General features: G+C 38.6%; 1 protein-coding gene across 6 annotated transcripts in view; it reads right to left on the reverse strand.

Moving 5' to 3' along the window:
- The window catches only part of LOC135710870 (leucine-rich repeat flightless-interacting protein 2), a 177,849-nt gene that overhangs the window by 21,105 nt on the left and 130,458 nt on the right, over positions 1-26,286 (reverse strand). For 4 of the 6 annotated variants that reach the window (XM_065233575.1, XM_065233576.1, XM_065233574.1 and 1 more), the window contains 2 exons: positions 486-785; positions 55-418 (listed from right to left, as the gene is read on the reverse strand). In XM_065233575.1, coding sequence (XP_065089647.1) covers positions 55-418; positions 486-785 — 664 coding nt within the window. Of the gene's footprint in view, positions 1-54; positions 419-485; positions 786-17,511; positions 18,121-26,286 lie in introns of those variants that run through there. The other 2 variants (XR_010518448.1, XM_065233572.1) reach the window with 1 other exon arrangement.

Raw genomic sequence — 26,286 nt, forward strand, 5'->3', positions numbered from 1 at the left:
AATCATAGTTCAATGAATGATCCAGATCCAACGGAACTGTTCCAATCAACTTACCTAAGGAACCCTGTGCGGACTTTAGGAGTTGTGCATTCTCTGCTGTGACTAGTGCGCGCCGTGCATCGGTACCGTCTTCGTTCTCGACCGTCACGATCACCAGGCCTTGTTCTTCGATGAGCGTGTCCCGTTCGTTCAGTTGTCCATGGACAAGCTTCAGTTCTTCGGACAGTTTGTCATTGGCTCGTTTTAAGGCATCGTGATCCCGTGATTTTTCCTTGAACTCCCGCTGCAGCTGTGCGTGCGATTCTTCCATCTCTTCTAGCTTGTCTTTCAGCAGCTGGATCTGATAGTTCTGGGAGGCACGTTCATTGTCCAGCTGAGCGTTGGCGACCATCGCCTTGCGGAAACGGTCTTCCACATCCTAGTAGGAATAGTTAGTTAATTGCAATCGACTGTGTTAGAAAGAAGAAGAAAAAACGATCACATACCTTCAGTTCATGCCGGAGATCTCTGAGACTTCGTCCCTCCTCTTCGAGCGAATCTTCACTACTTCTCCGGGAGGAAAGTGAACTACCCCGAACCGTATTGTTGACCGTAAGGCGGGTGACCGAAGATCGAGTTCCCAACGAAGTATCCCCCAGAGAGGATAATCCGGAGGATTGTTGCTGCAGGTCAAAGACACGGTCGGCATTTTGTTCCAGCTCCTTCTGTTGCCGCTCCAGCTCGCGCATTCGAATCTCGCGTGCCTCCGCACGTGCTTGCCGTCGCGCTGCCAACCGGGCTTCCGCCTGGAATTAGATAGAATAGGGAGAAAGTTGTAATAAATTCTTCATCGTCAATAGGGAAACTAGAGGCACAAGGGTTATGATTGCGGGAAAAGGAGTTCAAATTCATTGCCTATGTGGACCTCCGCCAGTTGACGCATCACACACATGAGTGGGACATAAAACATTAATGAAATACACAACAACAAATTGACTATCACCCGGCTAGGATTTTCAGTTTACGGCGTGAGGGGAGAAATTAACCGGAATAACGGCAGCGACAATAAACACGTAAACATTACGAGACGCCTCATTACCCGTCTCGATTTCGGAGGATTTGGATGGAAAATTTAGTGTGCGGGTTGTTTGGCCTCGCCCGAACGGATGAGTTGAAACATATGGGTAGGGGTTGAGCCTCTTAGGAGTGTCTGTCTATGCCACCGATGCGAGGTGACACATCTTCGATGCTGTAGATCTGATTCTTATGTGAAAGGGAACTGTAAATTTAAACACGTTCTAAGATTTAGCACCGTCGGTGGCCCATAATGTTATGCTCTAATCATTCCGCATACTGGCAGAGACAAAACCGAAGTGAATGCAAATGGGGATAAAATACAAAAGTGGTGAACGTTACTGTTGTAACTGAATACTATGAGACTCTATGAAATTGGAATGATATTTACAAAATTTTAAGTAGCACATGATACACCACTATGAATCGTCAAGACATCTGTGCAACACTTGTTTAAGGGAAGAATGTTTAGACAATCAAACTAAATTCAATTTAATCAATAGTAAATTGGTCATTTCGACAGTGAGCATGCATAAGGGCGTAAACGCGATGATTGATTCTCTTCGTTGATTTTCTCTTTTGTTATTAACTCGCTAGAATTAACGTTTATCGGTGCGTTTGCTGTTGCTTTTAATAGCCAATACAACCTGTTACAACTCTGCATTGAACAAATTCTAGAAAATTGTTTCGCTTAACTGTAGCAATGCAAGGATAAAATCGATGAAGAGAATCGATCATCGCGTTTACGCCTTTATGCATGCTCACTGTCGATTTGACCGACAAAACTCAAATTTCAACTGTGCTTTGTAACGATCGCCTTTCACCGCTCAGCCTTCCTTCACCTAGAACAATTATTTTAGTAAACTGTTATTCAAAATAGATTGCATTTCTCACCAGAACGTCGGTGGCATCAACACCTCCATAGTAGACTATCAGCTTGCCTGTTCTGATGCCTGCTACGACTGGTATGCCTTCACCGAAACTTGGCTGAATAGTAGCACAACCTCTCGGCAGATTTTTGACGACTCGTTTACCGTCTACCGTCAAGACCGTTCCCCGCTCAACAGCCATAAGCGTACTGGTGGAGGTGTTCTGCTAGCGGTTCGCTCCAGCTTGAAAAGTCACCAGCTGTATCCACCCAGCACATCTGAAATCGAGCAAGTGTGGGTGCAACTATCGTTCGAGGGCATGTGCATTTTCGTCTGTGTCGTTTACTTCCCTCCGGACCGCATCAACGATGATGAACTTATCGACAAACATCTTTGCGCGATTGATTGGGTCGTCTCACGTATGGACGCTAGAGACAATATTCTCATCCTCGGCGACTTCAATCTGCGTGAAATCAGCTGGCGAGTCGATTCGAATGGATTTTCGTACCCCGATTGCCGTTATTTGAATTTTGGACGAACAACCACATGTCTTCTGGATGGATACAGCACCGCTAACCTGCAGCAGATAAATGTGGTACCTAATAGCAACAACCGCATGTTAGACCTCGCATTTGTCAGTGAAGACCTCCGACCCAATTGCTCTGTAACACAAGCTCCTCATCCTCTAGTCAAAGACTGCATGCATCATCCAGCTCTACTGCTGTCTCTGAACAACTGCACTAATTGCCAGTTTCAGGATACTACCGAAGAGGTGCTTTTGGATTTCAACAAAGCTGATTTCGATGGCATGAATCTTTTCCTATCGAGTATAGACTGGAACACTACGTTTCGTGATTGTGACACCGATTTGGCGGCGTCGACCCTTTCGAACATCGTATTCTACGCTATTGACCAGTACGTGCCGACAAAGACCAACCCTGAGAAGGCTTTCCCAATCTGGAGCAACACACGCTTGAAACGTCTCAAAACGGCTAAAAGGCGTGCCTTAAGGAAGTTCATTCGACACCGAACCGCAAGAAACAGAGCACGCTACACCAAAGCAAACAAACGCTACAAGATCCTTAACAAACGCCTATTCAATTCTTATCAAGAGAGGTTGCAGCGAAGTCTCAAACTCAATCCTAAAAGCTTTTGGAAATACGTAGATGGCCAGCGGAAAGAAGTGGGACTTCCCTCAACTATGCGTAATGGTGACACAGAAGCTTCTGCCCTTGACGACATCGCTGACTTGTTTAGGAAACAATTTAGCGGAGTTTTTTGCAATGACCCAACTAGCCCGCAGGATATTGTTGATGCCGTGAGTAATGTGCCTGTACTTCCTCCGCTTGGTGAACTTCCTCCGATATCAAGTGACACGGTGCTTTCCGCTAGCAGACGATTGAAAAATACTACCGGAGTCGGCCCAGACGGTATCCCGTCTATAGTGCTGAATAAATGCATCCACTCTCTTTCAGCACCTCTCGCTACTGTGTTCAACCTCTCATTGGAATCAGGCGTGTTCCCGACTATTTGGAAGGAATCGTACGTGTTTCCTGTACATAAGAAAGGTTGTAAGCAAACAGTTTCAAACTACCGTGGCATAGCCGCTCTATGTGCAACCTCAAAACTCTTCGAGCTGATTGTTCTGGACTTCCTTTCACACGGCTGCTCGCACTACATCTCGGAAGATCAACACGGCTTTATGCCCAAGCGCTCTACTACCACAAACTTAACCACGTTCACTTCATTTCTTGCTCGCTCGATAGAGCGTGGCTGCCAAATTGACGCAATCTACATGGATTTGTCAGCAGCTTTTGACAAGATGAACCACGAAATCGCTCTGGCCAAGTATGATAAATTAGGCGCTGATGCTAGGCTACTCAAATGGCTACGTTCATATCTGATGGGGCGTAACATGCGTGTACGGCTCGGCAACCAGTTTTCAACTTCGTTTCCTGTTACATCCGGTGTACCGCAAGGAAGTCATCTGGGGCCATTTCTGTTTTTGTTGTTTATGAACGACGTCAACTCAGTTCTAAGGTGTCACAAGAAATCCTATGCAGACGACTTCAAGATTTATGCGATCATCGAGAAACTAGACGATGCCGAGTTCTTACAACATCAGTTCGAAACGTTTGCTGATTGGTGCAGAAGAAATCGTATGGTATTAAACACATCCAAGTGCTCAGTGATTTCCTTCACTCGCAAACGTTCACCGCTCATCCATAACTACAGCTTGTCCGGAGTGTCTCTAGCACGAGAATCCTTGGTTAAAGACCTGGGAGTGCTTTTGGACTCGAAGCTAACGTTTAACGCTCATCTGACATACATCATCTCGAAAGCATCTTCCCAGCTAGGCTTCATATTTCGCTTTGCCAAGCACTTCAAAGATGTATACTGCTTAAAGGCCTTGTACTGCAGCTTGGTGCGACCCATACTTGAATACTCCTCCGTTGTTTGGAGTCCATACTACCAAAATGGAATTCAACGCGTTGAGAAGATTCAACGGAAATTCATCCGTTATGCTCTACGACACCTTCCCTGGACTGACCGTCTGGATCTTCCTAGTTACGAGAGTCGTTGCAAACTCATTCATCTGGACCTACTCAGTGTTAGACGTGATGTTGCAAAAGCTTGCTTTGTCAGTGATCTGTTAACGTCTCTCATCGACTGCCCTTCGCTACTTACACAGCTAAACATAAACATTAGGAGACGTCAGCTACGTACACACGCCTTTTTGTTCATCGATACTTCCAGGACAAATTATGGTTTGAATGAGCCAGTTCGTAGCATGTGCCGTGTGTTCAATCATTGTCAACATGTATTTGACTTTAGTTTTTCACGTGCGTCCAATAGGCAGAATTTCTTGAGATTTATGTCACAGTAGCAATAGTGCGATAGTTCTAAGTTTTAATTGTCATTTGGGTATTTTAACCTGTTGACTGTAACAAACTACAAATAAATAAATAAATAAATAAATAAATAATTTCTAAATTATGTCTAAATTATCTTAAATTAAGGACGATTCCTTTAAGATTAGAGCCATGTTAATCCTATTGAAATCTTTTATGGTACCACATATTCTACTGAAATCTTTTATGGTACCACATATTATTTAATTACTTTTGAAACTGAATCTTCCTTTCAGACGAACTCTGTTCTTTGGATCTGCAAGTTAGTGTTAGATGCTGAAGGGCTTGATTCGTCCAATAATTAGGTTGAATCGTCTCTCGGGAAAGGTACGCTTCTTAAGGGTTTCAAAAATGAACTTGTTGACTACTGTATAGTTTACGGTAAGCAGTACGATTTAGAACAGTGTTGCAGATCCCCTTCTTTCAATAGGCAGGGGAAATGTATGTAATGTCGGCCTAAATGCCCCTAATTTGGGCCCATACATAAATTCAGCAATCAACTAAATTTTCAATAGCGACCAAAAATATCCATTAATACTGTGTAGATAAAAAAAAGATAAATAGCACATTTTTAGTGATGTACCCAATCTTAGATCCATAGGCCAACATTAGAGCCATTTCCCCGTTTCCGTTGATCATATTTTAAGCTGCATTATATGTAGCTATTTCACAGTCACTTCGGCCATATTCGTAATGCAAACAGAAATCAGAGCTGAGGTAGTCGCTTATAGCTGTCCATGCACCACGTGACCAAACACCACCAAATTAACTATAATACCACAAAATATCTCAGAGATATATTGAGATATATTTGAGATAATCTAAATAAAACAAACCCCTATATCTCAGTTAATTGAATATGATAAATACGTTGATGTCTTCAGTTACTTTGCTGAAGACGTCAACTTAGCTGGATGCAATCCCAGGGCGTTATTAATTTATTCTTGATAGGTTTCAATCCTGGCCCACTGTGGAATTTTGCCTGCTAAGTAATTGTTTAAGATTTAAGGGCCCAAGATGAACAATAAAAACGAATCTTGCAAATCCGTCGATCCGTTCTCGAGTTATAGTGTGACATACGAACAACATTTTATTTTTATTTATAAAGGCCGATGAGTTGATTAGACATACATGTTTTGTACGTCCTTTGATGCAGGGTTGCTTCCACTCACTTGCTATAAAAAATTGTTTTTCGGAATAATGAAATCATTTGATCATATAAGGATTTATTGTACTTACAAGTAACAAGAAGAGGGTGAAAAGTGTGTGTTTGACTCATAAAACCTGTCAATTTAGCTTTCAGAGCGTCACAATCAGCGATCTTATGATTCGTGAGCGTTCACTCAGAATGAGCGCTCACGAATGGTAAAATCGCTGATTGTGACGCACTGAAAGCAATATTGATAGGTTTAATGTGTCAAATACATACTTCACGACCTCTTCTTTTAACCTTCAAGTACTAATAACCATTATAACATCTAATGATTTCATAATTCAGAAAAACAATTTTTTATAGCAAGTGAGTGGAAACAACCCTGCTTTGATGTTTATTTTTTGCCCCCCATGATATTTTGCCGAGTAAACAAAAACGGTCACCACAAGGTCACTGAAAACCTTATATGCAAACCAAGACTCCAAATGTCTTCTTTTTCTAGAGCGGTTCCACGAACAAGTGGGAAATTTTTCCAGTTTTTATTTTTTGTATTTTTTGATTTGCATGAAACCTTGCATACAAGTTTTTGGGGAAGAAAAACGCCGTTTTGCATACTTGGTTCGCCATTTTTAATCTAGCCTTACTTATGAGAAGGGCCTATGAAAAATGCACATGATATCTTCAAAAAATTGTATCTCGGAAACGGTTTTTCCGATTGGTTTGGTGTCTTGGGCGAAGTTTTAAACAATTGTTGGTGTTATATGGAGAAAATATGCACGGTAAAAAAAAAGTTTGGTATTTGTGTTTTGAACTAAAATATAAATTTTCCCTTTAAAGTGACATGTCAATAATTTTTTTATTATCCTTATGTTATAGCTGACTGAAAATGCTATCTAGTGCACAGTAGGTTGTTCTGGAGAAAAATAGGTTACAATGGAAAAAATTGTTTTTTAAAAAAATACAATTTTCAAAAAAGCTATTAAGAAAAGTCAAAAAAGTTTGTCACCCTAATTTTATGAAAGTTGACCGTTCCTTAATAATAAATAAAAAGAACGCAGTAGTCACCTTCCATCAAACTAGAGGGCTGCCGACTGATACCTCAATCAACAACCGCCGCACTCTTTATTCATTCCAGGTATATACAATTTACAATCTTCTTCAATAACAATATACCTACGCCAGCAAATCTACCTGGCTCCAACTCTCCAAACTCGTACCTGAAGGTTCGACGATACCTGAGCGTTCAACTCTACCTATCTTCCAACAGTCTTTACCCAGCATTCTATGATTTCTACCCGTGAGCTGTATAATAATGTCTGTCTCGGTTCTGAATTCATCCAGTATCTACTAGGGAAAACCAAACAGTAAATGCAGAAAGGTTGCTAGTAGCATAGTGATTATAGTAATTTCAGCTCATAATCCTGTGTTTTTGAACGAGATCCAGTGTTGTTTGATAACATAATAATTGTAAAGGAAAGTGTAACACGTTTTGGTGCAAAGGTAAGTTTTAAATACACATTTTAATTATATGTTTTGTGATATTTTCGTACAAAACTAACAATTGGAAAATATTTTCTATGTTACAGATTACAAAATGAGTAAAATAAGATGTATTCGCCCATTCAAAGACATTCAGTGTTCGAAAGATCTGCGATATCTCACGGATGGTATCATCCAAAAACTAAAATCAATTGGATTTTCCAAGGTATCCACACTGAACACCAAGGATTTTCGTGTTTGTTCGTCTTGCCGTCTACATATTGATTCAAGAGCTCACCTCACCCAAAACGAGGAACAAAGCGTAGCCGGTGGCTCAAGGATGCCAACTGTTGAAAGTTTGGTCACGATATCATCAGAGTCAACGCTAAGCACAATTAAATCAAATGAAGACTTCACGATGCCTGTAGACGTCGAAATATTCAACCGAGGAATAGCAGCTATTCGTGTTTCGCCTATAGATTTAGGTAAGGTTAAAAATGTTCACTATCCTGAAAAAAAGTGCGCTGAAATCGTCGAAGGTGTACGAAGAAATCTTTTTAAATTAGACGCTAAAACAGAAAAAGCAAACGAGTTTGATGAAGTCATAGAAAATATGAAAATTAAATTTTTAAATTCAGCCACAAGGCAAGAAAAACTATCAATTTTATCATTGTTGCCAAAATCATGGTCAGTACAAAAAATTGTAGACGAATTTAAAACCAGTAGAAGTATGGCATCAGATGCAAGAAAGGAAAGAGATAATGTATTTGATTCATCTCAAGGTTCAAGCTCTGGAAAAGCTTTGAGTAATGAAACAAAAGAACTGGTGAACGCGAACACCCGATAAAGACTGCAAGAGAGTTGTTTAATTGGGCAAACAAACGAAAAGAAGAAGAACTTACAGAGTTGTCATTTTGTTATTCTACTACAGAAGAATACGAAAATATGTCTTTGCAGCTAAATAATCAATATAATAATGCAAAAACAATTCAAGGAACTCTAAAATTCCACTCATTTCTTCCTCTATCAGAAAATACAATAAAGGCAAAGCTTTATTCAAACTGTCCTGACAATGATGCCAAAATATTCAATATTGTTAAGAAAGTTGTGTAAACAATAATTTTATAAAAATACAGGAATAAAAATAAACTGATGATATCCAACATATAATGTTATTTTTTATTGCGCACAATCACCATCCCTGAAAAATAAGCTTAATTCGCTCTTTTGAATCTTGCTAATTGAGGAGCTTACATTTGCAGTTCTCAAAAAGGTGTATCTCGAAATCGAGTTGTCTCATCGGTTTGATGTCTGTGGCGATGTTCGGCAATAGAGAGAAAATATGCACAGTATAAACACATCCAGTTTAAATGGATTAAACTGTTAGGCGATATGCAAGAGTTGAATGCACATTTTCAGCACAACGCACCAAAAATCACTTGAAGAAATCATTGTTCATGATAGTGGGATTTTGCGAGGGGGATGACTCTATCTACGATGCGGAAATGATTTTGTTTTAGTGTGGTTAGCTGCGCGCACGCTGAGTAGATAGAAAAAAGATTTATGACGATTATGAAGATTTCCTGCAAAAAGATGATGCGCGATGCAAGTAGATGCGAGAAATGAAAGAAAATTTTTAGTAGATTGGTTTGCTAGTGTGAAATTTTTCGAGCATCTATAATTGAGATTTAGATGTGACGCCCCCCTCGGGATTTTGTAACTTGTTTTTCAAAATACTTTTAAGGCAGAGAATTTCACTCGCATCTTTAAGCTGTCAGTGTCATTTTAACTCAAAATTTTCCAATCTTTCCGAAAAAAATACTTTTGAAACTGGAAAAACACGGAGTACATCCGAAAAGGGCCAAAACTTATTAAGTTATCAAAAAAAAACAATATTAAATCAGTAATATCTTCTAAACGGTGCATCTTAGAAAAATGTTACCGAAGTACTTTTTGTTTGCAAATTTGATGTACTTTCATAAAATAAGGGTGACAAACTTTTTTGACTTTTCTTAATAGCTTTTTTGAAAATTGTATTTTTTTAAAAAACAATTTTTTTCATCGTAACCTATTTTTCTCCAGAACAACCTACTGTGCACTAGATAGCATTTTCAGTCAGCTATAACATAAGAATAATAAAAAAATTATTGACATGTCACTTTAAAGGGAAAATTTATATTTTAGTTCAAAACACAAATACCAAACTTTTTTTTACCGTGCATATTTTTTTTCCATATAACACCAACAATTGTCTAAAACTTCGCCCAAGACACCAAACCAATCGGACAAACCGTTTCCGAGATACAATTTTTTGAAGATATTTTGTGCATTTTTCATAGGCCCTTCTCATAAGTAAGGCTAGATTAAAAATGGCGAACCAAGTATGCAAAACGGCGTTTTTCTTCCCCAAAAACTTGTATGCAAGGTTTCATGCAAATCAAAAAAGATGAAAATTACTCGTTGCTTTAATGATATGGAACCGCTCTCTAGGCTTTTTACGCTTCTGTAGCAACCGTTTTGCTCGCTCTCAACTTAGTATTCTAGTAGGCACTTCCACAGCTATTGCTTGATAGAATTGCCCAGACAACCAGAATGCACGTATATTCAAAGTTGTTTCTGTGATATACAAACATATACACAAACAAACAAATCGTATAGAATGCAAAAAAGGGCCGATACCTACAAAAGTGGAGGCCATATACGTGCAAATTTTAGTTTCTTTTAAAACGAGTTGATTTGACATTATATACGATTTAATCTGTAATAACAAATTCAATTTGAAAAGCCTTAAGATGTAATCCGATTTAATTTGTGATACAGTACGATGGAAAAATGATTCATCGCATATAAGTCGGAAATTTGCATTCTATACGATTTAACTTAAACACAATGCGATGTATGTCATACTTATATGCGATGTTGACTTAAACTCTAGTTATTTACGATACTGTCTGCATATTGTTATACAACTTCTGGTTGTCTGGGTGATTATATAACAACACTGACGCATGCCCAGGAGAATCAAGAAAATTCCCAACCAGAAAGATTTGCTCGACCGGACTTGGAATCGAACCCACCCAGCCTGTGGCTTGATAATACCGTGTCTTTACTCAGTAGGATATCTTTTTCTCCCTACAAAGCACAATACATTCGCGCAAACCAACTAAACCATCTGATAGAGCAAACTTTCTCTACCAGATAGGGCAGGTGTAGCAGCCCAATGATTAGAAATTTGTGAAAAATTGACCCACAAATTCGCTGCCCTGTTTATAAGCTAAATTTATCTAAGAGCATTTCCGCAGATAAAAGAAACCGGTTGGACGTGACTCTCTATGATTTAAATTAAATTTTGTGCAAATGTTGGCAGTCACCCAACTTTGCATTACTTAATACTCATAACTCATGGACTTCGACCCGGAAAACTTTAAGATTCAGACACTAAGAAGAATTGTCTAGATAATTTTGGTGAGAATGCCAAACAATTCTGACGAGTATGTTCAAAGGAATTTCTCTTGAAGTTTTTAATGGAATTTCAAGGAATTTCCGAGAGGATTCACTAAAGAAGAGAATTCACAGGGGATTTTGAGCGTATTTCCATAGAAGTTCTGAGAAATCCTCCAGGAGCCAGAGAATTTCAAGAGATTCTCTCAAGGGCATGGTGAGAAGAATTTCAAGGGAATTTTGAGGTGACCTCCTAGAAAAGTTTTTCTAGCATCTTAAATGTTTTCAATTGAAAGTAACTCTTAAAACATTGTGGCATGATCCTAAGGTAATCCTTGGAAAATTTTCAGACTTGATAGAGCCTCACTCGCGAGTTTGAAATGAGCCGAGCGTAGCATTTTTCTGAGGAGTAGAATGTCTGCTGCCAAATCATTTCACTGAGCTTCAGAGCTTGTGAGCGAAGGGGAATAAAATGGGAGTGAGGTTTCCTGTAATTTATGTTCATGTTTTCTATCACACGCTCTTACTCTCACTCTGGGTGAACTCTGAGCTTCTTGCGTCGAACAAAAAAGTCATCCAAGGTCTCGGAAAGCGCACCTCACGTCAAATCATCTTCTCGCTGAAGTTCACTCTCCCTCTCTCTCGAGGAGTTTTCGTATACTTCTTCCATATTCCTGCCGCCACTCACTCGAGGTTTTTCGAAGGCCATTCGAAAGAAAGCATGCAGAATAAAAAATAAATTGGGCGGTAGAGGGTTAAAATTTCCAGGCTTGCTCAAACTCTTCAAACTCACTGAAGGTTTTAAAACACTCTTGTCCCGCGAGTTTAGCCAGCCCTCACTTCTTCTTTCTGGCTAAACCCGCTGAGGTCCGCTCTGGACCCGCGGAGTTCTGCTTCTCTGTTTTAAAACCTTCAGTGAGTTTGAAGAGTTTCAGCAAGCCTGGAAATTTAAACCCTCTACCGCCCAATTTATTTTTTATTCTGCATGCTTTCTGCCGAATGGCCTTCGTGGCAATATGAAAAAAAAAAATCGATTTTTTAGCAAGGGTAAATTATGGAATCGGCATCCATTGACTGTTTTGGCAACCAAAATTGTAACGCTAAGTTCACTGTATTTTTTTCACTAAAACACTTCACTACATACAATCGTTTAAATGATTCCTTAGTCTTTCAGCTTCAGTCTATGCGGGCCGGAGAAGGTGTTCAATATTTCAGATTAATAAAGCTGAGTCTTCCCAGAAGTTCAGGGACCGTCTTAGATGTCGATCAAGCAGTTTGGCAATGTACGGATAATGACGCCACCAGAGAGTGACTTTTGAATACCCTCGAGGCCCAAGTAAGACAACCCTATGTTCCTTTCAGAGATGTGTTGGGAACTCGCGATTTCTGCTATATGCAGTCGGTTTATATGTTTCTTCAAATATCTAGTATACTAATTTAATTACTTTGTCTTTTGTCTCTCTTTATTAGTTTTTTGAGTCTCATCGTCACCCACTGGTCACCCACCATGGCCCGTCGAACTCCAGACGAATCTAGAACCGATCTACCATTTATACTGGCGACAACTCTCTGATGAGACAACGAAAACCCACCCCTAAGCTCCTCCCCTGATCCTATCCTTCAACTATGTACCCTTTTAACCTCGAATAAGTCGCGAGTATTCGGTCCAGCTTCTATTAGACATAGAATTAAGTGAATTTTGTTACAAACAACGAACAATGAATTATCGGATCCGTAAAGCTAACGCGATTGAACCTTCCAAATAAACGAACTGGAACTGAGTAGAAGTTCTGGAAACTTTCTAGAAGGGTAGATGTTTAGCTGATTTTTCTAAAAGCTCCGCTAACTTTGTAGAAGCTCATTGAAATTCATAAAACTTCTAAGAATTTTGATGAACTTCAGCAAGTTTTGTAGAAGTTCAGAGAACTTTAGCAGAACTTCATCAAAAATTGTTGAAAATTAGCGAACTTACGAGAAATTTGGCGAATGTTGCAGAAATTCGGTTTGTGGTTCAGGGATTTTTTAAAAATTGTTTTGGACGTTTTAAAACTTCAGAGACTTTCATGTTTATCGTAGAAATTGAGAAAATTCAATATAAATTCGGGGGACTTCGAAGAGTTTCAGAAAAATTTCGAAGAAATTCTGGGAGTTTTTTTTTTAAATTGGAGTAAACTTCGTAGAATTGGTAACTTTATACAAGTTTGATAAACTTCGTTGAAGATAAGGGAACTTTGTTTAATTCTCGTCATAAAAGTTCTTCGTTTAGTTTTAGGACAGTTTAAGTTTAATGGACTTTAAATAGATCATGAAATTCGTTAGAAATTCAGGAAACTTTGTAGAACTTCAGAGACCTTCGCAAGAAATCAAGGAAATTCTAAAAAGTTCAGTGAACTTTGGAAAAGTGTAGTGAAGTTTATAGGAATTCTGAGACCTTTGTAGAAGTCAAGCGAATTATGTAGCATTTCGAGGATCTTTGAAAAGCTTCATAAAAGTGCGAGGATTTTTGCTTAAAGTTTAAGGAACTTTGTAGAAGTTCAACTAACATTGTAGAAGCTCTGCAAACTTCGTAGAAGTTCGGGTAATTTCACAGAATATCGGGGAGTATTGTAAAAGCATACTTCTTAGAACTTCTGGGTTTGATTTGGGAACTTACTGGAAGATTTAGGAACTTTGTTTCGCCCACATGTTTAGGAAAATTAGTAGGAAAGGTTCAAGATCTTTACTAAAGTTTAGAGAAGGTCATGGGTGTCCTAAGATCTTGGTTGAATTGAGAGAAACTGGAATAAAAATAATTATGGAACTTGGAAGAAAGTGATGGAACTTCGGAGAAATATAAGAATGGAACTTCGTAGTAAAAGTAAGGGACCTTTGTAGATGTCCAAGAAACACTCGAGCAATTTTTCCACCATCTGGTTAGTTGGTAAATACCACATTCACCACCTGCTAAGTACTGTATAATAGTCACACTCACTTGAGAAGTTGCAAAAGTTTTGACAATTTTATCGATTGGAATAGATAGAGCAGCAGGCAGCAAATTAATGTAAACAAAAAACAATGAAATTTGCGTGCGTTACCGTCGAGAAAAAACCCACAGAAGTGCGATCACAAGGACCTATCACCGTAGGGCGCCCTCGTAAACCAACAGCATAATCGGGTAAGGCAAACTTTCCACACGATGATACCGTTAATTGTAAGATCCCGCATAAACGATAACCATAAGGAGTGCCTAACAACCTATTCGGGTTATCATCCTAACAATATGTGGTACGGTGGCACGATTTGTGGTATCGTTCATGTATGGTGCTCGTTTATTAGGGATGTCTTGGTGCTGATAGTCAACGACAACGAGCGCAACAACTGGATGCGTGGACGGGTAGTTCAGACGTCCTTAGTCACCGACGGTAGAGTTCGACAAGCTAAGGTGCAAACTTCCGGAGGCATTTTACGTAGACCAGCGGCAAAGCCTGCTCTGCTGGATGTAGGCTCTAGAAGTGCAGTCTTGACAAATCTCAAGATGCACCCGGGAAAGGATGTCGAAACAGCAGCCGTGGAGTTGGCTGCACTGCCGACCGATCGCAACGGGAGCGCCCTTTTCTACGGGACTGCAGCATAAACGTCAAACAGATTAAAAAGGAACTTGGTTTCGACTATCTAATAGTGATTTAATTGTTTTCGGATTAAAAAGAATTTCAGTGCCAACATTTCAAAGGGGTGTAATTGCATTTGTAAACAATGGCTTTAGCCGTCGATTTCTCGTGAATAAAAGCTCACTCATGAAAAATAATGACACCAGCAGGTAGAGGAATGTTTCCTCTACCAGTTAGCAGTGTCATTTTGGAGAGGTAAGATTTCATTCGCGAGAAATTGACGGCTAAAGTCATTGTTTACAAAAGCAATTACGCCCCTTTGAAATGTTGGCACTGATTTTTTGAATTCTAAACACAAAGAATACAAAAAGATAGCTAGTGTGTTGGCACATTTGTGACACATTTGGAGAACGTAGAAATCAACAGAATTACTATAATACGTAGATTTAATTGTTCCGTAAAGCTTCCCATACTGAATTGTCGGGATCATAGTTCAGATCATGCAGAGAAACGTCGGTTCAAGTTGTAGAGAAATACTGAGGTTTGAAAGCGTTTATCAATGAGTGCTTCAAAGCTGCAAAGAGTATAAATTGTACAATTCCTGCCATATGAATACCTAACCATCTACTTACAAATCAGTATGGGAAGTTTTACGGAACAATGAAATCTACCGAAATGAAATTTAGTACACCGTTGCTACGTACAAATGATCGTATTACCGTATTATAATAATTCTGTTGATTTCTACGTTCTCCTGCGGCCACTTAAAACGATTTCAACGGTTATTTCACAAATGTGCCAACGGACTAGCTACCATTTATATTCTTTGTGTTTGGAGTTCACCAGTTTCTTTTTAATCCTAAAACAATTAAATCACTATTTGATAGTCGAAACTAAGTTCCTTTTTTATCCGTTTGACGTTTATGCTGCAGTTTCGTAGCAATGGGCGCTCCCGTTACGAACGGTCGGCAGTGCAGCCAACTTCACGGCTTCTACGTCGACCACAAGGCATCACCTTAAACTAACCAAAATATTCAAAATTCCGGACATAGGATATTGATTTTTTTTAGATAGCTAAGCTAGCAAAAAATCACGTGTTTGAGGCTTGAACTTAATTCTTGGTATCCGATACTAATGTGAAGTTAGGAATTCCGAGCTAGAAGACATATTTAAGGGAAGATATCAAGGGAAATATTCGACATAAATAAAAAATTAAAGTTTCCAATCAAACTGCCGGTTATTTCTCGGTTTTCCCTGTTGTTTTCGATTCACCGTAAATTCCTGGTTTCCCAGATTTCCCAATTCATTGATCACCCTAAATTATACGGTGTCTTGATTAACTTCACTTCGGTTTGGAAATCATTTAAAAATTTCAGTATTCCAAGATATGAGAAAAGAAAATATTCAAAGGACCCCAGAAACAATGTTGTGTTCACCATTCGAAGTAAGCCAAATCATCAGAGCGCTTACCGGTACAGTTGGACGACATGTGTGAAATTCTCGGTCTCTCAACTCACACTCCCTCACCCGGAAAGAAGGGGATAATTCCTGGTCCCCTTGTTCGAGACATCCATGCGGCAGTAGTAGGTGACGACCCGCCACATACATATCGATATAGGCATACCTTTTGCTTAATTGTTATTTGTTTATTTTTAGAAATTACCGCTGCTGCCGGCATCGATCAAGCGTTACAACGGCAAGCGGGAAATCGATCGAGTCTTAGAGATCTTGCTTTTGATCCCAGCCTTGTGGACGTTCCAACTTCGAGGGGAGTCTCGTTTACCGAAAAAGACAAACTGTACACAGATGTGCGTCGCGTTTTGGGTTGATGGTTTTTTAAGTGAAAGCTTCAAACTGTACGGCTTAGGGGGAGGTTGAGTTCATCAACTGAAAACGTACACTTTAAGCTAAGGTATATGGGGGGCAATATTTCAGGTTAATGAGGGAATTTAAGAAGGTTTCGTAAGTAATGTTTTCAAATTAAAGTTCAGATGAGGAACATTTTTCACTAAAGTGTCATCATACCAATCAAAGTGTTCAAAGTGCATGACAAGAGCGACAGTTGACGGTTTGCCATTCATTTTTTGTATTGTTACTGATAATCGATGACATTCCTCAACAATGATTGAGCAAATATCGAAACCTTGTCCGTTATCATTAGAGTGCTTTCGGCTGGCTGTTTCGGTCGATAAGATAAAGACTTTCCATGCAATGCAATGGACTCATCACTGCAAAGAATCGAACTGCTTTCGAAAATTCCTGTTCAGCAGCCCCGTGGGCATACTTGAACAACAATACCATCAATTTCGAAACGCTTCAATGACTCCACCAGCTTCAGCTAGGCAAAGACGCAGTAAAATTGTGCCAAAACGGAGCCATAAATTACAAAGTAAAAGCGCACAGGAATGACAGTTACTGGCTATTTACCCGATAGCTGTAAAGTTCATCGTAGCGAAAACTATTCTTTCGCGTGAGAAATTCTCTTTTCCGTTTCCATAGCCATTGCGATAAAGTCGGCTGGCCGCCGCGGTAGGCGCGCTTGTTAAAATTACTATATCACGGCCCCAAGCATTCATGTGAATTTGTACATGCACACACCATTGTTTGGGGGCGGTAGTCACTTAATCTAGGTGGATTTTCTGCTTCGAGAGTGATAGCAGACAGATATATCAGGCTTGACTGGGGCTTAAATGGATCTGGAACAGTTGCTGGCCATTTGCGGTGTTTGTTACTATTTGTGGGAAATAGCCTCCTTCCCGAATGAGTGATTTGCTTTACTACGATGTAGTGAATAACAAACAACGCTAACAGGTGAACTAAACGCAGTAGTGGCGATAAATTTACCTAGCACCGAACACGTACACAATGCATAATATTGTACATTGAGACACAAAAGAACATAGACTCACATGTTGAATTTTACAATAAGCTTTGAACCCCCACCTCACGTAGACGACAACAACAATGGCATACCTGAGAAGCGCCTTAATAAAAGTGCAAAAAATAAATAAACCTACTATATGATTGGCCTTCTCCAACAGCTCCACGAACGCTTCGTCCTCGTCGGAACTGAACTCATCTCCGGTGTGACTGACCGAGAGCCGATGGTACTGCCGATGTGGTTCGTAGTACTGATGATCCTGATCAGTTCCCTCTCCGGAGCGTTGGCTGTCCGCATAGCTATCGTAGCTCCGATCAACTTCATCATCCCCGCCAGGACTCGAACCCTTCCGACTGTCCTGCGGTGTAAATTTTCCACTAGACACACTACCGATAAGACTGTTACTCGATTCTACCATTTCACCCCCATTAACTACTGCTATTGTTTCATGCAACCGCTCACTTTTGGCACTCAGATCGTTTCGATTGATATCAACATTGAGCTCTTCATTCGATTCGCGAATCTTCAACTCCGCCGTCAAATCAGCACCCAGACGATCCAAGTCGTCCTGCTCAAAGCTATAGAACTCACCGGACGGTTCGTCGTTATCATCGCTATGATACAGAAACTTCTGACCAACACCAAGTCGGTCCTCTTCACTTATACTCAGTTTGATATCGCTTGTCATTTTGATTTTTAATTTTTGGTATTGGTATGCCGTCAGAAACTGGTTTCACCTAAAGACCTGAAAATAACACCGATTTTTTTCTAGCGAACTGCTTTCACCAATGCGATGATGGACGACTGTCAGTCATGTGTGTGCGGACTGGAAGCTATTAGATTGTTATCAGTTTATTGGTTTTGTCGTTGTTGTCATTGCCCGGAGGGTTGTCTTTGTGACGTAAACCGAAATATAGGTGTAGAACTTTGTTCGCCCGGTTCTTAATTGATTAATCCAAATGTAGTTGGGAGCAAAATGATGCGGGATCACCGGGAAGGTATGTTCGCTTTGGCGTGGAGATTAAGGGGTTGATTAAGAACTTCACGTAACTCGTCAGACTTATTCGGGTAACAGAAAGCTTCTTATCTGTTCACCTAGGACGATAAGACGATGAATGTGTTCAGACTTATCAATAATGTCAAGCTCTCAGAAGATGACCTCACTCGTCCGATTATTTATTAATAAAGAGGAAATGTTGCATTTGATAAAGAAACGCAAAGAAAATATTGCATATGACGTGAGATGCTCGATAAACACATATCTGCATGCTTATCAATAATCGGCCAAAATCGGATAAACTCAGTATATGGGTAAATTGCAGGCAACCAAATTTGGATAAATTTAACGAACTAGAGTTTGCAACATTTTTAACAATTCCACGAGATGCTGAAGCATCACTGGCAGGCATGGAAAATCATTTACATTCATTTCGTGCATTCATTTACATGCATTTGCCTCTAACTTTTTTCATCAACAGAATTCCGTAAAATGATGTATGAAGCTTTTATAGGTTTTATGACTAACTACAACTTTTGTAAACAAATTAAATCTGTATCTCTTATGCATGATGAACTAGAGCGGACAGAACTTGTTATTGTTTTTCAGTAAATGTAATTTACATTCACTGAAAAAACAAAGTGGGTTCTTTTCGATCTGGTTCATCATGCATAAGATATACAGATTTGAGTTGTTGACAAATTTTTGTAGCTAATCATAAAACCAACTAAAGCTTCATACATCATTTTACGGAATTCTGTTGAGGAAAAAAGTTAGAGGTAAATTAATGTAAATGAATGCACGAAATGAATGTAAATGACTTTCCATGCCTGATCACTGGTAGTATTTCCGTCCTACTAAGCACAATCCGCGCTTTACCTTCTTTTTTTTGAACGTGTTTGAACAAAAAATTGAAAATTTCTCTCAAAGATGACTGACTTCTAAATTGATTCACCTTTCCATACGTACCGTTGGATTTGATAAAGAGTCACAAATGGTTGAGATATTGTTTGAAATCTAATACTGCTTCTTGACTCTAAATTCGTTCTACGAGTTTCAATTCCGTCCTAACGCATTGAAACGCCATTAGATTTTCATCGTCCTACGGGTAAACGTAAAAAAGGATTTGCTAGGAGCGCTTCTTTTGTTTTGAGAACAATGCGCGTAAATATTCATACATTGCGCTCTAATAGGATTTATGTTGTAGCTAATGAGCTAACGCATCTGAACAAACCTATTATTGATTTGTACATGGTGACATCATTGATATTATTGATCTTTTCTGTTCGATAGAATGGAAATGGGCGATAACGACAAAGTAGTGCTCTGCCCTACCAGAGCTTCTCGAGGTTTAGAAAAACTTCCCGAACTTTAGGTTGTTTCAACAGTGCTGGGTGTTTCGTGAGAGAATACATAGGAAGCAACGGGATATTTTAGAATTCTATTTCTAAGGTTGGTGTTTGGAATGTTCTGACAGTGTTTGAAGATCCTAGAGCTTGTCTTGGGGTTAGCGAGTTCTAGATACTGTGGGTGTTTTGAAAGTTGTAGGGGTTTTGAAAGAGTACCTGAGTCTCCAGTTGTGTATGTATACAAATCTGGTTAAGATACTTCCATTTTTTTTTTCAATTACGGTTAACGACTTTTTAATATTAATTGTTTTATGAGAAAGTTAGAAGATACTGAGAGGTAAGCACATATAATCGGTAAGAGACGTATGTGTGAGCAAATTTGTGAAAACATCTAACGCACCGGTGGGATTCGAACCCACAATTCCCATTCAGTACACGGGTGCATTTCCAATTATACAACGGTGGACCGATGGTCTTCGGATGAATTTGGCTAATGACATTTAAGTTCCGAATCCGCTTCTTTTCCTTAATCTCTTTGAGGAAGCGTTATCTAATACACAACAATTGCGTATTATCGACGATAAGTACTTGTACAGCAACCACTCAGTATCAGTCACGGTGAACAAACCCAGCTCGATTGTGATTTATGTCACACATGCTGAATTAGGGTTGTCAAGTACAGTATGAGTAAAGCATTGAGCAGCCGGCGTCACCTCCAACCACCGGACCGTAGTGATTACCTTTTAAATAATAAATCGTTCGGCTCAAACTTTTGTAGGGGTAATAAGTGGGACTATCGTCTTCATCAGACCTTAGGATAACTGAAATTTTACAAAATTGTAGTCATAGAGTGCCAACATGTCTTGGAATTCTCAAGAATTCTGAGATGATGAAGATCTAATTCAGTGTCAACATTTCAAAGGGGCGTAATTGCATTGGTTAATGGCTTTAGTCGTCGATTGCTCGTGAATAAAAGCTCACTCATGAAGAATAATGACACTAGCAGGTAGAGGAATGTTTCCTTTACCAGCTAGCATTGTTAATTTGAGAGAAAGGGATTTTATTAGTGAGAAATCGACAGCTAAAGCCATTGTTTTCAAAACCAATTACGCCCCTTTGAAATGTTGGCACTGAATTGTTGCTGGATATTTTGATCATTCTCAGAATACCGAATTTCTTGTAACTTATAGGAGTTTTAGGGATTCCTACAGTTCCAAAAATTGCTAGAGTTCTGAGAGTTTTTGCAGAGTTTACTTCTAATACTATTAATTTTACTGATTTAATTTTTTAATTTGCTTTAACGCTCTTAGGTTATACGCGCCTTGTTAGGGAATGAGATGGTTTTCAAAGTTATCAATAATTTGTGCTTTTTTAAAGCTCTAATTCTTATGAGTTCTGAGGGTTGCTATACTTCTAATTGTTCTTGATGATCGAAATGATTCGGAAGTATTACAGATAGGGATGCCAAATTCTCTGAAATACTGCACCCGGGTGAGAGATTCATACTCATTGGGGTGAATCACTGATCGTCTCTGTGGAAATTCTCTGTGAGCACCAGTGAAGAAAAAACAGAGAAGGAACGGGAGACCCTAAAAGAGATAACAACTTTCTGTTAACCAGAGATCACTCACTTTTCGGAGAGAATAAGAACACTGCAATTGTGCGTTCGTAGCACAACGGAGCACCACCTTTGACGTCGCGTTACATCAGGCAGATATGTGTTTGTTTATAAACAAAAAAGAAGCTACAGCAAACTGCAAATACTTGCAACCACTCTGCAAAACACCAGCTATTGAAAATGATTTATGTTCGAAATGAAGCACAACAGGGTGATTTTCCCTGATAATTCAACAGCTCCGTTTTTCGAATCTGGTGCTGCTGCGGATGCACGAAAGAGCGTTTGTATCGCACTCGAGAGAGGTAAGCTGTATACGCGAGTGCAGTATTCTTTTCATCACTACACTTCGCTTATACTGAGAAGAATATCAATTCTCTACAGGCCATGTAGATGGGGAAGTTTCACAAGCCATTGGACTATCAATTTTTCAAGATTCGAGAAATCTAAAGTTTGCTGGCGTTCTAGAAGTTCCACGGTTCTGTTCCTAATGATCAGGTAATTATACAGTTGCTATATGTATACCATTGGTATCACAAGTAACTACCGGTATAAAGTAGACCACAATTAGTTATCCTTAGCCTTAGTTGGAACGAACATACGACAGCTACCCCAGCAATGACGCCAAAAGCATTATCGCAATTCTCAAACAGGGTGTCTGCTAAATAAAAATTCCCTGAGTTTTCCAGGTTTTTTCAAAACTTTTGCTTTACTTAACTAAAGTGTTACCAGTTATAAAAGAACAGCTTTATAATCAAAATTATTAAAAGTTTAACATTAGATTAAAAAATTAAAGACATCAAGAACAACATGAGAAAAAGGCATACAAGCTTTGTGTAAACAAACCTTCTTAAGCCCTTTTCTCGCCACCAACGCAAACCATCAAGATTAACGAGTAGGAGAAGCATTCCCCTTCCCGTTGATATTGTTGGTTTACGTAGGTGACCCTCGGTTGGCGAGAAAAGGGACTAAGCTAGTATGCTCTTTTCACATGTGGCTCTTGACATGCGGTTTAAAGTACAAGGCTTGTTCACGATAAAATCTGGACACCCCTAAACACATACATCTCCTGAAATATCTCATCAACGAGTGAAATATTTCATAGAGTGGTGGACGTATGTCTATTCTTTCTGAAAATACAACCTTTGATTACATTAGAAGAGCATGTCCGAAAAGCAATTGTGAGCGGCCGCAATGAAAATCCTCATTTTTCAATCTGAAAACTTGCCAAATGCCGATTTAAGGAACCACCAGAAGGACGTGAAGGTAAAACCAATATTACGGAGGAGGCCAAATCTATCGGTACGTACTGTTGCTCGTAAAACAAAAATGTCGCAAACTTTCGTGCATACTTCGAAGCATCGACAAGGAATGAAAGCATTCAAGGTGAAAGCTGTGCCGAACCACAATGATAAGCAGGATGTGACGGCCAAACATTTGACGACATTTTCCTGCGTGATAATGTACGATGAATCTTATGTCTTAGAAGACTTTCTGGCATGGCTTTTACACTGCCATGCAACGGGATGACGCTGCAGAGCATTTCAGGACGAAGAAAAAGGACAAGTTTCCCAACAAATATTTAGTTTTTCAGGCAATATGCAGTAGTGGTCCAGAAAGCAAAAGTTTTATAACAACCTATTCGAATCCAACTAACTGACCGGAGTTATGTCCTATCGAGCGATATTGGGCTCTCGAGAAGAGAGAGCTCTCCCAGTGCAAACAACAAGGAACAACTATAGAAAAATTTCGAAAACCTTGGGTAAAGCAGCTAAATCGGTTGCAGAAAGATTTGCACTGACTCTCATGACTGGAGTATACTAAAAAATTCGTCCATTTTGATTCATTGGTTTTAGGATATCTCTTTATATTCTAGATCCTAGACCAAAAAAAAGATTTTGGAAACTGCATAAAAAATACATACACAGATGAAGTGTAAATGTATAATTTGAATTATTATAATTTGAATCAATAGTAATCAATATAGTTCTGTTCTGAATTTTAAATTTGAATTTTAATTTTTAACAGAAATGCTGCTATTTTCAATATTATGTTTTTCCATGTGTCTTCTTCTTCTTCTTCTTCTTCTACTTCGCATTTCAAGCTTATTAGCTTATTGCGTGCTCTCAACATAGTGTTCAAGATGCATTTCCACAGTTATTAATTGAGAACTTTCGATGCCTGGTACCATTTATGCATTGGTATAATTGTATGGCAAGTAAAATCATACTCTATGCCTCCCCCCCTATGAAGTCGAGAAATTTTCCAACCCGAAAAAATCCTAGACCAGACCGGAAATCAAAGCCAGCCACCTTCAGCATGGTCTTGCTTAGTAGCTGCGTCTTTACCGACTGAGCTAAAGGTATTTGATTATGGCAAGATTTTATGTTAATAACAGACGTAAATATCCAAGAACGTAGGGGAGTGCGAAATCTTGTATTAACTGGTAATATTTCAAAGGAATAGATATCTAGTTCTAGAAGACAATAATTTGTTTTACTAAGGTCGTTTATTACTAAGTCTAAGATAACAAAAATTTGCAAAAAGTGCCTAAAATCTAAATAATAAAGACCAGAGTTACCAAAACCAATTATTTGTTTTTCGATGTTTCATTATTGATATTGAATTCGTGACAAAATGTCTATAATTTCAATGTGAGCTGAAGAGCTGTTCAAAAGAATCGGCTCCCCTTAGTGAGCTGGACGAGTCAGATCCGTTCAGCCAGATAAGCTGTGTTGTCCACCTCTAATCAAACCCGAATACTTCATCATTTCTATGAAGTAATACACAGAACAGAGGAAAACAAAAACAAAACGTGCAAGCTTTAACATGTGTATGTGGCTGGTAGCGATCAATGCTGTCAAAAATAGTGATTTTAGTGACCATGTTGAAAAAATAAGTGCCCAAATAGTGACTTATAGTTGATAAAAGTGACAAAAAGTGTCCTAAGAGATGAAAAGTAGTTGTTCTGATGGCACACCAAATAAATGTTTGATGTTTTAGACTTATTCCATTAGTATCTCATAAACACTTATGTGCGATATGAAGCTTTAAACCCACGGTATTAATCAGAGTGTCTACTAACAGGCAAAACCTGGAAAACCGCAAATCCTCAGGGAATTAAATTTTCTGGAAGTCTCAGGAAATTTAATCATTATTGACGGAATTTAATAATTTTCTTATGATAAGGATATTTTAATGAAAAGAATGCATTTTAAAATACTAACATTTAGTTTTTTATTTTCATTCACACATTGAATTTTATACATACAAAGTGAAAGTCTATTTTTAATTTGGACAAGTTTTTGAAATTCTAGTCTTAAAAGTTATAAAACTTCAAGAAATTTTCAAGAATGTGGACTCGAATTCCAGTTTAAAGGGCTCATGGAATTTAATTTTAATTTTAAGGACCTCTTTCCAAGGGAGTTCTGAAAAAAATATCCCTGAGAAAAACATCAAGTGCATTCTGCTTTCAATGCAGTTCTGAGTTTGAGAAACTAGCCTGATGCTCACAATACTTCTCAACAACTACTTAAACTTCCTTGAACTTTTTCGGACTTCATAAACATTCTCTAAAGTTTTTAAAATCCGCTCAAGTTCGCGAAACTTTTTTGATTATTTTTTTAATTTATTTAATGTTAACGGGACTGCTTTGAGGTTCTCTGTTCTTCCTTAAGTGGTCGAAGTTTTTGAAGTTCTCATGAAGCTTGTTGTACTGCCCTGATTTTAATTGAACTGTCCTAAACATGTTTAAGGATCCACGATCTTCTGAACTTATGTGAAGATATCAATAATCTTCTTAACATCTCTGAAATTCTATGAAAATCTGGAAACTTCTTAATATCCTGCTATTTTTTTGATACTAATGGAACTGAACTCCCCGTGAATTACCCCTATTTTGGAGCTTACTAAGCTTCTTGAAATGCTCTCGCATTTTGCTATTCTTCAAGATAGGGGAAATGGCTCTTATGTTGGCCTATGGATCTAAGATTTGGCCCATCGCTAAAAGTCTGCTATTTATCAATTTTATCTAGATGAACGCGTCATTAAAACGGTACTAATGGATATTTTTGGTCGCTATTGAAAATTTAGTCGATTGCTGAATTTATATATGGGCCCAAATAAGGGACATTTAGGTCGACATTACATACATTTCCCCTAGTTCCTGAAGTTATTGGATCTTCCCTTAAATTCCATAGACTACTATGAAGTTTTCGAAATGCATCTGTGAAGTTTTAGAAGTTTTTCTGAAATTCCTTCTTTAACTCCCGTAACAATTGATTAAATTTGCTCCCGTATATTTCGTGGAATGAAACGGAATAATTAATATAGTTCTATGATTTTCACTGAAATTCTCAACGTTTTTTTGAATTTCGTGGAGCTGCCCTTAAATTATCGACACTAATTCATAACTTCATCAATAGTCTAGACATTCCTGATGTTATTAAAACTACCCAAAAATATTTATGAATTTCGTTAAACTGCCCTGAAATTTTCAGTACTTTTTATAACAGCTCACAATTCAACGGAAATTCATTAAAATGCCTTGAAGTTTCCACAATTTTCCTTAAGTTTTATAAACTTAATAAACTCTCACAAAACTTTGCCTTAAATCACGAATTTTCTCTGAACTTTTCTGGACATCCCTGAAGTTTTTTATGCTTATCTGAAGTTCTCTAAATCTGTTTAATGTTCCAACAAATTTTGTGATATATATAGAATTCTCGGAATATCCCGTAATTCCACGGAACTCCTTGTAACTCGCTGCAAATTTCCTTAAATTCGTGGGATTGTTCTGAATATAATTAAACTATCTAAAACAACCGAAATTTATTAGAAAATCTCTGGAATTTCTGGAATCGGTGCTTGCTAAAACTTCCCGCATTTTTTTATATTATGATTTTCTATAACTAAACCTGATTTTTCGAAATATTTTGAGGTGCTTTCCAT

Source organism: Ochlerotatus camptorhynchus, unplaced genomic scaffold (assembly GCF_037179485.1).
Source record: "Ochlerotatus camptorhynchus isolate MF236.1 unplaced genomic scaffold, CSIRO-AGI_Acam_v1.1 ptg000404l, whole genome shotgun sequence".
NCBI lineage: Eukaryota > Metazoa > Arthropoda > Insecta > Diptera > Culicidae > Ochlerotatus > Ochlerotatus camptorhynchus.